Raw genomic sequence first — 15,414 nt, 5'->3', positions numbered from 1 at the left:
GAGCCAGGAGGCGTTTAAAGGCGCAGACCAGGCAAGGGCGGGACAAGGGCGGGGCAGGGGGCGGAGCAGGGGCGGGCCGACGCGGCGGCTCAGTGCGCCTGCGCTCCACCAAGGTCTCGCCGAAAGCCAAGGAGGTTCGGTCCCACGCCGCTGGATGTCACCGTTGAGCCGAACTTGAGGAACTTGGAAGCGTGGGTTGCTCTGCCCCGACTTGATTGGTTTTTAAAGCCTTCCAGGACAAAAGAGAATCCTCCGTCCTAAAAAGACTCCAGAAAAAGACTTTTGCAAAATTATCCAAGGTCCAGTGTTCTTCGTGTTTTCACTGTACAGAATACCACATAATTCGCAGTAATACATAATGCATGGCACAGAAGCATGCTTACATGGACTAGAGACTTCTCAAAAGTGCTCGGTGATTTGGAATAAAGCTAGCCCATAGTATTGTTGAATGCCTTACTGTCACTCAATAACTATACTAGATACTCAAAATGGGAATATAAATGTATGCCCCACGTCCCAGGAACTCTTACTGCACACTGGGAATGGTGGCTATGCCCTGCCCTACTCCACCAATAAGAATTCAGAAGTTATGGGCAAAGTGTAGGGAAGAGTTTCTTTGAAGGTGAAACTTTGCGTTACTGGTGAGAAGGCCGGCAATTCAGGGCTAGTTTAAAGTGGAGCCAGATCCTACGACTCTTTGTGGCCAATTGTTTTCTCTGTAGTTTCTTTAAATCTCTGATTGTTGCCTGGGATGTTGCAAAGCCACACGTTACTGTAGAGGGGCATCAGCGGTGCCTGTACAGTTCTCATTCATCTGTGCCTGGTTCAACTGCTCCTGAGCTCCGATGTCAGGCGCAGGTGGGACTTGGCATTACTTATAGAAGAAGCTCGAACTATGAGCTGAGAAAAGGCAGAAGTTAATTCAAAGCTCTGATGTGTGTTTTTTTTTGTTTGTTTGTTTGTTTGGGTTTTTGTCTGTTTGTTTGTTTTTTAGCTGCATGGTTAATGGAGAACCAAAATTGTTCTGTTTTATCCTAATTGAAAGGGGAAAAAAGTAAAAAGGAAGGACGGAACTATCTGGAAGTTGGGCATGGTCGAGGAGAAAGTTTAGTGTGGATAAAAGAAAGAGTATAGCCAAGAGCAGGCACGTTTGGGAGAGTTCAGTGAACACGACCCTGAACTGGACCTCTGGACTGTAAAAAGCCAGGTGTGCATGTATGTACCTTAGCAAGTTTACTTCGATGGAGGTGGGAGAGGCAGAGGCAAGGGGAGAAGGAAGGGGAGAGGGGCGGGGAGGGGGAGGAGAGACAGAGAGAGACACAGAGAAAGGCAGAGAGATAAAGAGAGACAGAAAAGGGGGGGAAAGAAGAGAAAGGAAAAGAAAAGATATGGAAAGAGAAAAGAAGAGAAGAGAAAAGAAAGGAAAGGAAAGGAAAAGAAAAAAAGAAAAGGAAAGAAAAGAAAGAAGAAAATGAAAAAGAAAAGAAGACTTCTTGCTCTCCGGAGTGTGCTCAGACAGCAGCTGACTGGAAACGCGGAGAAGCATCTTACTCCTACGGCCACCGTAGTGCGAGGGCGGAGCCCACTGTGCTGCGCATGCCCAGAGGGGTGAACAGGTTGGCTTCGCGCTCCGGGAAGGAAGCCGGAGAACAGGTTATGTGGGGGCTGGCGGTGGCATTTGCCAGGGACACCGCACGCGAGCCGGAAGTGCAGGCTGCGCCAGCCGCGCCGCAAGAGCTCCGGGCTAGACGGTGGCGACGGCGACCCCTCGGCGGGAGGAGGACGATGAGGAGCGGCGGGGGCGGCGCGGGGCCTCGCTGCTGCGCGGAGCCGGGTTCCGAGCCCGCGGCCGACTGCGCAGCCCGCCCGCGAGCCTGAGTGAGTGCGGCGGGGACGCGGGCCGCCTCTCCGACCTCCCCACCCCGCAGCTCGGAGCCGGGAGCCTGAGCCTCCCTGCGTCCCTTCCCCTCCCCTGCCTGGAACAGTCGGTCAGCAAACCCCGGGCTTGGGTCGAAGGGACGGGCGCGTTTGTCTGTAACAGGTGCGGACCTGCTAACCGCGCAGCTGCCAGGGACGGGGCACACTGGAAGTCACTGGGCCAGGAGTAGACTTTTTTTTTACCATTGGTGTGGAGCGAGGATGCATCAGGGAGTGTGCTTGGCTGAGCTGTCAACCTAAAATAAATCTCCCTCAGCTCTTCTACACTGGTTTAGTAGGCAGCAGGAACCAAGTGGCCCACTGGCTTTAAGTTTGACGTTTGGGTTTTGCTTGTTTTGTTTTTTGTGGCTGTGCCCTGTCTTCCGACATGAATTAGTCCTTGTGTGTGTGCGTGTTTAGACATGTGCTTTTCTAAAGCACTGCTTCACCTCACTGAGATTTAATGTTTGTCCGTGCAGAGTTTATGTCACAACTGTGCTACGTACCCTGTTGAGCTGTGGTTGAGTTGGACTTGGTTCTGTGTGTGTACCTTCGGCCGCGCTGTCTGTTGAAAGTGTACAATGGAGTAACCTAAGGTCACTGCCGTCAAGGAATTCCCATCCCAGCCCATGAAAGCAGGCTCATCACCCCATTAGTAAATACTGCCACATAAGTCGGCCCAGACTACGGGATGGAACTGGTGACACTAGGGACAAGGTCCAAGGAAAGCTTGCTGGAAGATCTGTAGTCTGAGCTGGATCTCAGCAGAAAAATAACTATGCTTCATGCAGTAACAACTAGCGAGTCACTGCTTTGATTTAACCGGGATTTGCAATACTGACACTTGCTTTGCTGTGATAGATAGTAAAATGCTTGAATTTTGTCTCCGAGGTGGCAGCATTTTATCTATCACCTCATCTTAGCCACATTTCAATTAAATGCTTCCTCCTGCTTTTGTATATTAGGAAATAGATATTCAGAAAGACCAGGCAAGCTGACTTCTATGTGTATAATTACAGGTAGCACTTGGCTTGCTGCCTTTCACGGGGACGTTGGAGGCTCTCCCTGATTGACAGCTAGATATAGTGCAGAAACTCAGGCACTGGGCTGTTAATCTTTGTTTCTCTGGTTCATTCATCCTCCAAGATTAGAATATCTTTCTAACAATTGTTGATCTGCCTCAGGAAAAGCCGAGGCCCCTAAAACACCTCACTTTAGAGTAGATCTGTGGCAAGTCCCAGTTTTTGTAATTAAGATGTTTGCCCAGTGGCACGCTTCCCAATACCTCATTTGATGTATGCCACTCAGTCTTACAAGTCTTAGATGGTAAAGCAATGCATTCTCCTAACATTTGCTTGCTAGAGGCACAGTGTTTTCTACAGCAAGAGCGACCTACATTCAGAGTGAGCCTGGGTCAAGTACTTGTGTGAAATCTACTTAATATAAGAAAATAAACACCAGCATATGGTAACATCTAAAACCTGTCCCGTCTACAATACCCAATCATTCTGCAGTCTGACATGAAAGTTGACATTTTCCTGCTCGAATTTCTTTTTGATGTTTACCATTTTCTTACAGATCTTTATGATCTCAAAACAAATTGTCATTGACTTTCCTGGTGACAGGTCTGTCACACAAGCTTTTGCCTAAGATGGCTGCATTTCCTCAGCCTTTGGGGTTCGTGAGGGTAAGCACAGAGATGAGACTGCCTTCTCCCTGGTGTAGGGTGGAAGTGTCTCCTTCACAGGTCCCCATGCCCTCTGGACCCTGCAGCATCTTCACAGGCAGATCCTGCTCATCTGCCCCCCGGGACTATTAAAGCTCACTTGCTCGTTATTGATGGCATGTGGGTAGCCATCAGGGAGATGGATAGCTTGTTCTGTGGTGTCTCCAGCACACCACGAGCAGCTATTTGTGTTTTCGTGTCAGCTGTGCAGCTGGCAAAGGGTCAGAATTTCCTTCCCAGCGCTTAGCAGCAAAGGAGGAAAGTCGATGTGAGAGTGGAGTTCCGTGTTCTGTGAAATGTGATTGGAATCTGAATCCTTGGAGTAATTAATGAGCACCTTGAGGTTGTCCCCTTGTGATGTGGTTATCAACAGTGGCCTGTGCCCTGTTTTCACAGTCTTCAAGCAACTCAGCTTTGTAATTCACAGAGGGAGTTTTCAGAGATCTCTTGCTGTAGGTAGAATCAGTTAACACACACAGACTGCACCTTTTCCACTTTAAAATGGATTAAGTAAGGAGTGATTTTATTTGGGGGATAGTTTTGAACCTTATTAAAATATAAACTTGACTATGATAAAGAAATAGATCTGTCCAGTTTCCTCTCTAATTGATAGCACATTGACAGTTAAAACACATACATTCCTCGATCTGAGCATCAGTTACTCATGTAATTGTTACTCTTTAGGGTGAAATGTTGCCGGATAAAGAGCCTCACAGAACGTAACTGCTCTAATTTCCTCTCTGCTGGCCTTGGCAAGTATGTATTTAGATTATTCTGAATCTTTGTGTTTCTATGAATACTTGTGCTAAGTGGATAAAAAGGAGTGGTGCAGGCAGGTGCTGAATGGAAAGTAAAGAATCCCAGCCCTGCCGTCAGCTTTGTCCTGTTTTAAAGTACTTGTTAGGGTTTTTCTTGGTTTATTTTGGGATGGACAGGTAGTGAAAGTTTGAGTTGTTGTGCTATATTGTGATGGTGACCTTTGATTCCTTACTCTGCTCTGTAATTGCATGACCTTGTGTTCTGGGTCTTTAAGTGTGTAACATTGTAGGTTGTATTGGAGTCTGACAGTTACTGTTTAGATAGGAAGCTGGGAAGCGACCTGTTGTAATGGTGTTTTTATTGGGGGTTTCTGGTCATCTAGCTTCTAAATAGGAGACACGGAAACCTGGTATTTTTATTCCCAAGTCATAAGCCTAGACTGGGCAGGTTCTGAGCTTTCTAAACTTAATCCCATTCATAGGCCCCTGGTTACTTGCTGTTGAAGTCTTACCCAGCTTGCTGTATTCCACCAGTGCCCTCAGGAAGAGTTTCTCTTGGCCACATGCTCATGGTCCATCCTGCCTAAAGGCAACCTCTTCCTCCCTCTGACTTCTCTCTCCTTCTCCCTCATGGTCTCTCTCAGAAACCTCACTCCATCCTAAGGCCTGCCTTTTTTCCTCTCTGGACAGTCATAGAGTTGAGCCTTTTATTAACCAGTCAGGGATTATTGGGGAGCATTCTTTACAGCACATTGGTTAACACTTGCCTCAAGACTGGGTTGTAGTCTGGCTTCTGAGTACACAAAGCACAAGTACCCTAACAACGTGTGGTCATCTCCAGTGGGTCAGATGGGTTTGACAGCGCCCATGGGGGCTACAGCGGTACTCTAAAGGATAGGCTTAACTTTGATATTGAACTCTATTTTTTGAAGCACCAGTTTATAGGATAGTTAAATGTCTGTTTCTTATTTTATGTGTACATGTGGGCGCCTACGTGAGATTATGTTTACTTTATGTGTGCAGGAGTCTGTGGAGGCCAGAAGAGGAGTTGGATCCCCTAGGACTAGAGTTTGGAGCGACTATGTGGGTGTTGGGAGTTGAATGAGCATAAAACTTACTGAGCCATCTCTCCAGCCCATAAGTATATTTTCTTAGAAATAAAACCATTTGTATCTTTCAAGCCCATACATCAGGAAGGTAATTCAGGGGTGATGAGGTCAGATGAGCATGGCCAGTATGCTTAGTATATTAAGTGAGCTTTTCTTGTCCCTTTCCGAAGTACCTTAAGTAAGGGACAGAAATTGCTTGGCAGTACAGAAGCCCTTATGACTGGGGTAAGCTATAGAGCAGCTTCCCCAGTGGCACTCACCAGAAAGCACAGAGCTTCTTGGGGCAGAAGTCATGCTGAACTATAACTTTCTAGGCCCACACCTAGTAGGCCTACATCTGCCAGCCAAGTCCTAGGTCCAGAAGGTTCCATAGTCTCCTAAAATAGTGCCACCGTCCGGGGAGTAAGGGTGAAACCTGTGAGGCTGCGGGAGCATCGCATGGCTAAGTCATAGCCGAGTGTGCCCACCTTAGACAGGAAGCAGCCAGAGCACTGGAGATGCTGAAGGGAGGTAAGCGTCTTGGAGGAACTCACCAAGCGAGTACTGCAGTTATTAGGTGCATCCTGATCACAGTTCTGATGCAGCCTAAGACATAGTTAATACTTCATGTTCATGTCTCAGGAACAGTTCTCTTAGAAGAAAACAATTCTATCTACCCTAGTTTTGCATCATAATATATTCTGCAAGTATTGTTTCCTGAGAAGTGCTTACTCACAGCAGTGCCATAGCCCAGAATGCTCTGTCCACAAGGCAGGAGTTACCTCTAATTGCTATTTTCTCATCCACATACAAGTCAAGCATATTATAGTAAGTATTTTTTTGATTGTGTCATGTATGGTTGGTGGCATTGATACTCTCATGCCTAAATTCTCGTATGACATACCTTATTGATCATAGCCAATATGATGCATGCAGAACACTTAGTGAGGAGGAGCATGTGTTTAGCTTGGGCAGTTGGAGCTGTCAGTGAGGCATCGGGTATTGGAGAACAGAGATGGAAAATATAAAGAACAGACTTGCTAATAAGGACCAATTCATTCTGGACTGTGCTACAGTCTTGAGAATGGAACCTCTTAGGGGGAAAGGTACTTGCTTTGTTTTTCTAATATAATACCTGAGAAAATTAATGTTAAAAGGCAGAGAAATCTGTGGCTTATGGTTATGGGAGTTCACTCTGCTACTTGTTTTGTGCCTGTACAGGGCAATAAACTATGGAAAGGCCTAACTAATAAAGAAGACTGTGTCCTTGTAACCTATTAACTTCCTTGTAGCAGGCCCACTTTCTGAGGCCCCATGCCATCATCCCAAGGGATACTGGGGACAGCCACATCCAGACTGTACTAGCAGTAAGTGAGCAAACATTAGATGGAGCCTGCATAGTGAGAGAAAAGCGTCTGGGATGGTGAATATTGGAGTTGTTGACAGTGGTTGCCACCTTAATGAGCTGGATGTGACGGCCAGTGAGTAAGGTTTGTTCTAGTGTCCAAAGAGCTCACTCAGACTCCCAGCAGTTTCATGCAGTTAGTCTGCCTTTCTCTGGTTTCCAGGGAAATAAGCCTGAAGGTTAAATGAGTCCACATAGTGCGACTTTTCAGAGACACGTGGTGCTTTCAGGTCATGTCTGACCACATGGCAAGGACAGCATTGAGAGAGATGAAATCAGGTATTCCCTTCCCTCAGACACAAGCTGACATCACACAAGATGTGCACGAATGGCGTGGAAGAGATTAATGCTTACTGTTGTGTTCTTCATAATCAGGTCTAATGCTTCCTACTGCACAACCCCATTGTTGGTAAAAATCTCTTCATGCCAGCATGCAAAATAGCTTGACAAGTGCTGACTCCTTTCTAGTGAAACCTCATAAATGTTTTGCCATGCGGCATACATACTCTGAGGAACACTTGCTGACCTCAGACATCTTGCATGACCAAGTCTTGGGTTAGCTGGGTGTTTCAGACTCAGCAGACCTAAATACTACACAAGGCATGAGCCAAGGTCTGCATTATTCAGTGGTGTTGGCGAGAAAGCCATGTTGGCACCAAGTGTATCTTTCCCATTGGTAGCTCAGGTATAATGGAAAGATGACACCAGAGAGGGAGTAGGTCCCACAAGGTGCGGCTGTTCCCTGTCTTGTTAACGGTCCAACCCCCAGCAGAGGACAACCTGTTCCATTTTGGCAATCAAGGCATCCAGCTCAGAGAATCCCTCACTTAAACCTGGCTTGTCTATAGCCCTTCACTGTCCTCATAACCAGGAAAGACCTTGCCAATAGGATGCTTTTCACATCCAATCACAGTGCTACCGAGAAGCTCAGAAGCTACCCGCTCTTCTCTGGTTTCCAGAAAAATAAGCATGAGGGTGAAATGCTGAAGAAGCAGCTCTGGTTAACCCTGTATCTGATTAGCAGACTGGAAACAGCACTCATCCAGTGCTGACCGTAGCTCTGTGCTTGACTCAGTGCTGGCAGGACTCATTACCAGTGTCAGAATGCCTGGGCTGTATGTGTTGACAGGAGCTCAGAGTTGACTGGTGAGGGACAGTGTCACTGAATTTAAAAGACTGCAAGCCCTTGAAATTACTTTCACACGTTGGAGCTCCTCTAAGAGAATCTTTGAGGTGAATGGTGGATAAGGCAGAGATTGCCAACAGGCTGGGTCATGTGGTATCGTTTTGACCCACAGTTTGTCAGCACAAAGGAAACATCTGTACATGCTCATTTATTAATATGCTCAAAAACTTGACGTTTCATTGGTCTTCTTCAAAGTGGGCACTGTGATGTAACCGCCCATTGTAAATTATGTTTATCAGATTTTTGTTTTCAGAATTATATTATTCTCTAAGGTGACTTCTGAGGAAGGTTTTGTGGAAGGAAGTTTATTTCTTACTATTAATCTACTATTACTGTTCATAGTAGGCCTCACGTTTAGCAAGCTGATGATTGTAAAACATTACTGGTTTATTGGTAAGCGTTATTAGTCTTGAGGGCATAGCTATGAGGGATGCAGTACTTAGACAAGAGAAGGGCTCAGGGCTGCAGTAGCTGAGGACTGTAACTGTAGAGTAGCTTCAACAGATGTAAATATGGGTGTGGATTTCATAATGTGCTTCTGTGTATGTTGGCCTTTCTGTTTCCCCTTACAAGGTTTCCTTTAATAAGAACTTTGATTTGAAAAGTAAGTCATTTTATTAATAATTATTCAATTGCAGGCACACTTTTTATAGTTACATATGTTTTTATATTTTCGTACTAAGCAAATTCTTATATTGATAATTAGCTTCAACCAAAACCAGAAAACTATAGAGCCAAAAATATCCATTATAGGGGCAAATGGAATTATCATGTCTATGACATTATAAGTGCTTTTATTCATTTTATTGCTTGATGTAGGAATTAGTTTAAATCTCATTTATTGAAGAGAATATTCAGAAAAGAACTAGGTGACAAACCGGGAGGTACTCAGTAAGACTGAGCAGGACAGTAGGGTTTCGGTTTGCTTTTTGCTGCTAAGGTGGAGTGGAATGAGGGGACAGATTGGGGCTTATTTACAGAGGTTTAAGGGTGGTGGGCTGCGGTGTGCTTTTGCCTACCGGATCACTAAAATGAGCTTTGGGTCTTTTATTGTTGGCCACCTTCATCAATGACACCTCTGTCTGATGAAAAGGTAGGCTATTTTATTTAATAAAATAACAATAAAGATTTTGACTTTTTAAGACTGAAATTTTAAATGGTATTTTATCAAATTTTGCAGTACTCTAATATGCATGTGTGTGTCATTCCAAACCTTTTAAATCAATTTTTGGATCAAAGCTAAATTTGTTATCATCGTTGTTTCTGTTCCTTTACATGTGCTAGCAGACAGTTTACCACTGACTTATCACATGTGCTAGCAGGCAGTTTACCACTGACTTATCACATGTGCTAGCAGACAGTCTACATTGACTTATATTTGCTTTCTCCACATTTTTATATTTCACATAAAGTTGAAGGCTAAGCTCACATGGCCACGTGTCATCACATGTGTCCTCAGTCACATGGCATGTGTCTTCAGACCCTACTCCTGTGTTCGAGGTGTACAGGAGACAGGAGAGCATAAAATAACCACAGCACCCCATAGTACACTAGTCTGTTGTGTGGACTTCGCACTGTACCCTGTGTTCCACTTTGGTCACCCAGACTTAACCTGCTGTGCTTGGATTTTGTTTTTTTGTTTTGTTTTGAAGTTTTGTTTTTATTTGATCTTCAGTGCTGCTTTTCCTGTAATAAAGCTTGCTACAACTGGATGGCAGTGTTTATTTCTGAGAATCAAAGAAAAAAAAAGTGTTATGCTGTTGTTTCATGTTCGAAGTGATTCATTTGAATAAAATTCAAGCATGAAGACTGGGAGGGTGGGGGGAGTTCAGTTCCCTAGCATGCCTAACTGGGCTTAGCTCCCAGTTCCAGATAAAACTGAACATAGTGGTGGAAGCCTGTAATCCCACCCTGGAGATGTAGAGTCAGGAGGATCAGAAGTTCAAGACTGTTCGTGACAGTATGAAGCAATAGTAAAACTCATCTGTGAAATAACAGACTCTTTCGATCAATCTGTAAGTTTATTTTTGTCAGTCAGTCATTAAATACTCTCGATAGCTTATTAGACTTTTTAAAGCATTAAAAGAAACTTAGACACTGTCTCAGGTTCTTTTTCCGATTATGATAATGTGCATAAACTTTATTTCTGAGGTACAGTCTAAGTGGCCAGCACTGGCCTCAAACTGAAGTTCCTCCTGACCTCTAGAGAGTTCACTTGGTAAACTTCCATACAAAACTGCCTTCTGGTGGGGTGTCGTCTTCATTACTGCCTTCTGGTGGGGTGTCATCTTCAGTACTGCCTTCTGGTGGGGTGTCGTCTTCATTACTGCCTTCTGGTAGGGTGTCTCTTCTTCATTACTGCCTTCTGGTGGGGTGTCTTCTTCATTACTGCCTTCTGGTAGGGTGTCTTCATTACTGCCTTCTGGTGGGGTGTCTTCTTCATTACTGCCTTCTGGTGGGGTGTCTTCTTCATTACTGCCTTCTGGTAGGGTGTGTCTTCTTCTTCATTACTGCCTTCTGGTGGGGTGTCTTCTTCATTACTGCCTTCTGGTAGGGTGTCTTCATTACTGCCTTCTGGTGGGGTGTCGTCTTCATTACTGCCTTCTGGTAGGGTGTCTTCTTCATTACTGCCTTCTGGTGGGGGTCTTCTTCATTACTGTCTTCTTCATTACTGCCTTCTGGTAGGGTGTCTTCTTCATTACTGCCTTCTGGTGGGGTGTCTTCTTACTACCTGCTGGTAGGGTGTACTGCCTTCTGGTAGGGTGTCTTCTTCATTACTGCCTCCTGGTGGGGTGTCTTCTTCAGTACTGCCTCCTGGTGGGGTGTCTTCTTCATTACTGCCTTCTGGTAGGGTGTCTTCTTCATTACTGCCTTCTGGTGGGGTGTCTTCTTCATTACTGCCTTCTGGTGGGGTGTCTTCTTCATTACTGCCTTCTGGTGGGGTGTCTTCTTCATTACTGCCTCCTGGTGGGGTGTCTTCTTCATTACTGCCTTCTGGTGGGGTGTCTTCTTCATTACTGCCTTCTGGTGGGGTGTCTTCTTCAGTACTGCCTTCTGGTGGGGTGTCTTCTTCAGTACTGCCTTCTGGTGGGGTGTCTTCTTCATTACTGCCTCCTGGTGGGGTGTCTTCTTCATTACTGCCTCCTGGTAGGGTGTCTTCTTCATTACTGCCTTCTGGTGGGGTGTCTTCTTCATTACTGCCTTCTGGTAGGGTGTCTTCATTACTGCCTCCTGGTAGGGTGTCGTCTTCATTACTGCCTTCTGGTGGGGTGTCTTCTTCTGTCTTCTGGTATTACTGCCTTCTGGTGGGGTGTCTTCTTCAGTACTGCCTTCTGGTGGGGTGTCTTCTTCATTACTGCCTTCTGGTGGGGTGTCTTCTTCATTACTGCCTTCTGGTAGGGTGTCTTCTTCATTACTGCTTCTGGTGGGGTGTCTTCTTCATTACTGCCTTCTGGTGGGGTGTCTTCATCACTGCCTTCTGGTAGGGTGTCGTCTTATAGTAGCTACTTGTTTCAGGACTCTATTACTATTGTGTCTAGCACATCCTCTTGTATCCTTTATCTCTGGTTCTCAGGATCTGCGTTCATAACAATTTGACTTTGTTAGCACAGGCTCTCTTGCTGACCCATGACTGACCTCATTGAGCAGCACAGAAGCCTGTTTTGTGCTGCGATGAATTTCTCACAACATTTGCAATCAGACTTGTTTTCAGTCTAATATTGAAGATTATGGTTTTTCTGAAAGTAATACAATATTAGAGTTTATTACCTTGGATTGGTTTTGGTAAGTTAAAACCTGCTAGTCCCCTCTTTCTAAGTACAGTTAGCCCAGGACAAGTATGTGTAGATTAGCCATCCGTATTCTTGTGATCCTGTTTCTTTGGCCCCTGGCTGTTACTTTTTTTTTTTTTTTTTTGTATTAGAATAAATGTAGATATTTTTAAGAAAGGGGTTTGAAAGAACTGAGGGTAGGAGGGGCTCCAAGAAGCTTGCTGCCTCCTGATGTCTTATACACTAAGATGGCAGCCAGTGAGCCAAGTCTCCATCTCCCCACGTGGAAAGCTGGGAATGGCATTTAAGCTTTGTTTGTTGTTGTTTTGTTTTGTCAAATCACTGAGAGGGATACACGAATGGCCTGGACGCAGAGAAGCACGGTTTCACAGTGGACAGGTTGGTAACGTGGTTTGTGTCTACAGGTGGGAAAGAGGTAGGACGGGGGCTAAGGACGTTGTAATGGCGCAGAGCTGCATTTTATGACGGACCTGACTTGTGGGGCAGAGGTGCTCGCTGAGTCACTCCTTCTCTCATGTCTTCCAGGACACCTACGTGGAGCTGCCATGGAAAAACCCTGGATGCTGTGGAGCTTCATCGAAAGATGGCTGCTGGCCCTGGCGTCCTGGTCTTGGGCTCTCTGCCGCATCTCTCTCTTACCCTTGATAGTGACTTTTCATCTGTATGGAGGCATTGTCTTACTGTTGTTAATATTCGTGTCGATTGCAGGCATCTTGTATAAATTCCAAGATGTCTTGCTCTACTTTCCAGAACAGCCATCGTCTTCCCGCCTTTATGTTCCCATGCCTACGGGTATTCCCCACGAAAATATTTTCATCAGAACCAAAGATGGCGTGCGCCTGAATCTGATCTTGGTGAGATACACTGGAGACAATTCCCCCTATTGCCCGACAATAATTTATTTTCATGGAAATGCAGGCAACATAGGCCACAGGTTACCAAACGCACTGCTTATGCTGGTGAACCTCAAAGTGAACCTCGTGCTCGTTGATTACCGGGGGTATGGAAAAAGTGAAGGGGAAGCCAGTGAAGAAGGACTGTATTTGGATTCTGAAGCTGTGCTAGACTATGTGATGACGAGACCTGATCTCGATAAAACCAAGGTTTTCCTTTTCGGCCGCTCCCTGGGAGGAGCAGTGGCCATTCACTTGGCTTCTGAGAATTCTCACAGGATTTCAGCCATCATGGTGGAGAACACGTTCCTAAGCATACCACACATGGCCAGCACTCTGTTTTCATTCTTCCCAATGCGTTACCTTCCTTTATGGTGCTATAAAAATAAGTTTCTGTCCTACAGAAAGATCTCCCAGTGCAGGATGCCTTCTCTCTTCATCTCTGGCCTCTCTGACCAGTTGATTCCACCTGTGATGATGAAACAGCTCTACGAGCTCTCCCCATCCCGGACTAAGAGATTAGCCATTTTCCCAGATGGGACGCACAACGACACGTGGCAGTGCCAAGGCTACTTCACTGCACTAGAACAGTTTATCAAGGAAGTGATCAAGAGTCATTCTCCCGAAGACATGACAAAAACATCGTCCAATGTCACCATCATCTGATGCCACCCTCTTGATGGAGGGTGATGGTGTCTTTTCTGGGTGTGTGTCCATACCGGTCTGCACAGTGACTCTGAGCTTTGAAAGGCCTCAGCACTCCATTCTGACGATCCTGTAACTTTCCACATTTTCAAACTGGGCTTCTTAGAGTGTTTGATATCCCCATCAGAACTCCAGCCTGGTGAAATACCCTTAACTTTAGTTTGACATACTGGTTTGATAGATGCCATCCAGAGGTTTCTTGTTGGTGAAGTGGTAAAATCTAGGTTGTACTCAGATGGAGGTGCGAACAAGAAACCTTCAGGTGTCTGTCACTCCTTTAGTGAATATTGGGACAATCACGGGAAGCAAGCAAGTGCTGCTGCGTTTTCACCTTAAACATTAAGATGAAGTGCATGGTGGTGTTTATTCCTGACTTATGCAATGCGATATTTTCATGTAAATAACACTGGTCACATGCCAATGTACATGGTTTCCTGGGTTATATCTATTTTTATGTAAACTCTATTTTGTTTTGGTGAGGAATGAGTGTGAGGCCTGTGAGCAGATTCCATGTTCTGCTGCTACTGAGATCCGGCTTTTTCCTAATAATAAACAGGACCTTTTTCCAATATAGATGTACTGTGTTTTTGTTAGGAGCTGTCTGGAGCGTGCCTAGTGGGATAGGAAGTTAGCATTGTACTGCAGCTTTCTTTGTATACTGAGCATTTTAACATTTGTGACTTTGGTTGCAAACAGAATTTTAGCCTCTGTCAGTTTGAATCTTCAGATTAACAATAACAGCCACAGCAAGGGCTAGAACTAGCCGATAGTTGAGCGAGGGTAACTCAAGACATGTGAGCACACAGCCTTATGCAACGCTTTCATCTGAATGAAGTCCCAGTACCTAGGATGAGCCTGACCTGACAGAGGCAAGCATCATTTATTGAACTTTTTGCAACTTTTTCAAGATGAAAGAAAAACAAAAAAGCAAATAACCAAGTATGGCTTAATATTCCAGTTCTGGGTAATGGACTGTATAAAGGGACAGTCTTAGGAAATTTGTCAGTCTTTACTGGTGAGATTGAAGGATTCCAAAGCTTCTCTCTGTCTCTTACACAGGTAGCAATTAAGGAGCTATAGGTGGGAAGTTGTACTTGTCATCACGAGCCCTTTGAAGCCTGGAAACATTTGGTAACATTCCAGTCAGGAGGTGGAACCTGCCAGGTCCTTTCCCACAGTCCTCACCAGGTAGATGGCTTGAGCCCTTGCACATTAGGTCAGCTCCAACCCATGATTGCAGATAGCTTAGCTGTGTTTCTTGACCTTCCACAAGCAGCTAGAGCACAGTAATAATGAGTCAATAGTCTTGACCTTAATTTAAAACTTTCCACGAACATAGGGCTAGAAGTACTTTTGCCAAGTAGCATTCTTAGCCTTCATTTTATGCCAATGTTTAGAAAACAATAATGTATAGCAAGTATAATTTCTAAAGAATAATGCTTTTCTATAAATTATTAATTGTAAAGAGTCTTGTTTTTTAAAGAGTTGGTAACTGGTCATGGAGGGTGTATTTTGTATGTGTAAATTCACCACAATTAAAGGCTGCTTTTCACCTTGTCAATCATTGCTGTAGAATGACGGTCCTGAGTACCAGCCTGCTGAAAGGGCAACACGTAGCAACAGCCAGAGCGTAGACCTGAGCTGTCATGGCATACTTAGTTAGTTTTTACATTTACAGGGTACTGTATTGGAGTTCTGTTTTCGTTCATTTACCAATGTGCTTTTTGGATCATCCACTGAAATAGGACAGCTGCTCCTTCCTTGCTGTTTTCTCTGCTGCTTTCTGTTCAGCTTTTGCTGATCGGGACCTGAGGGGTAGAAGAACGGCACTCAAGTGTATCTACCACCTTGCTCTACTAGAGCGAACACTTCACCTCAGCAGAGACAACTATGTTTAGGGATGTAGAACATCTCTCATTACCAGCTATGTATTTGATATGAATAC

At 45.0% G+C, this 15,414-nt stretch overlaps 1 protein-coding gene across 4 annotated transcripts; it reads left to right on the top strand.

Annotated features, from left to right (window-relative positions):
• Window positions 1–1,594: 1,594 nt before the first annotated feature.
• On the top strand, window positions 1,595–15,030 carry Abhd13 (abhydrolase domain containing 13). 4 transcript variants are annotated; one of them, XM_032918908.1, is made up of 3 exons: window positions 1,608–1,878; window positions 4,328–4,399; window positions 12,397–15,030. In XM_032918908.1, exon 3 carries the CDS (start codon window positions 12,417–12,419, stop codon window positions 13,428–13,430), a length of 1,014 nt encoding a protein of 337 aa, XP_032774799.1. In that variant the 5' UTR covers window positions 1,608–1,878; window positions 4,328–4,399; window positions 12,397–12,416; the 3' UTR covers window positions 13,431–15,030. The 4 variants fall into 4 exon arrangements, with proteins under 4 accessions (XP_032774798.1, XP_032774799.1, XP_032774801.1 ...); XM_032918910.1 differs by lacking the exon at window positions 1,608–1,878 and adding an exon at window positions 1,889–2,041; XM_032918907.1 differs by lacking the exon at window positions 4,328–4,399 and having other exon boundaries at window positions 1,595–1,878.
• Window positions 15,031–15,414: the final 384 nt, after the last annotated feature.

The sequence above is a fragment of the Rattus rattus genome, chromosome 13 (genome assembly GCF_011064425.1).
Source record: "Rattus rattus isolate New Zealand chromosome 13, Rrattus_CSIRO_v1, whole genome shotgun sequence".
NCBI classification, from domain to species: Eukaryota; Metazoa; Chordata; class Mammalia; order Rodentia; family Muridae; genus Rattus; species Rattus rattus.
This window is presented reverse-complemented; position numbering and strand designations above follow the sequence as displayed.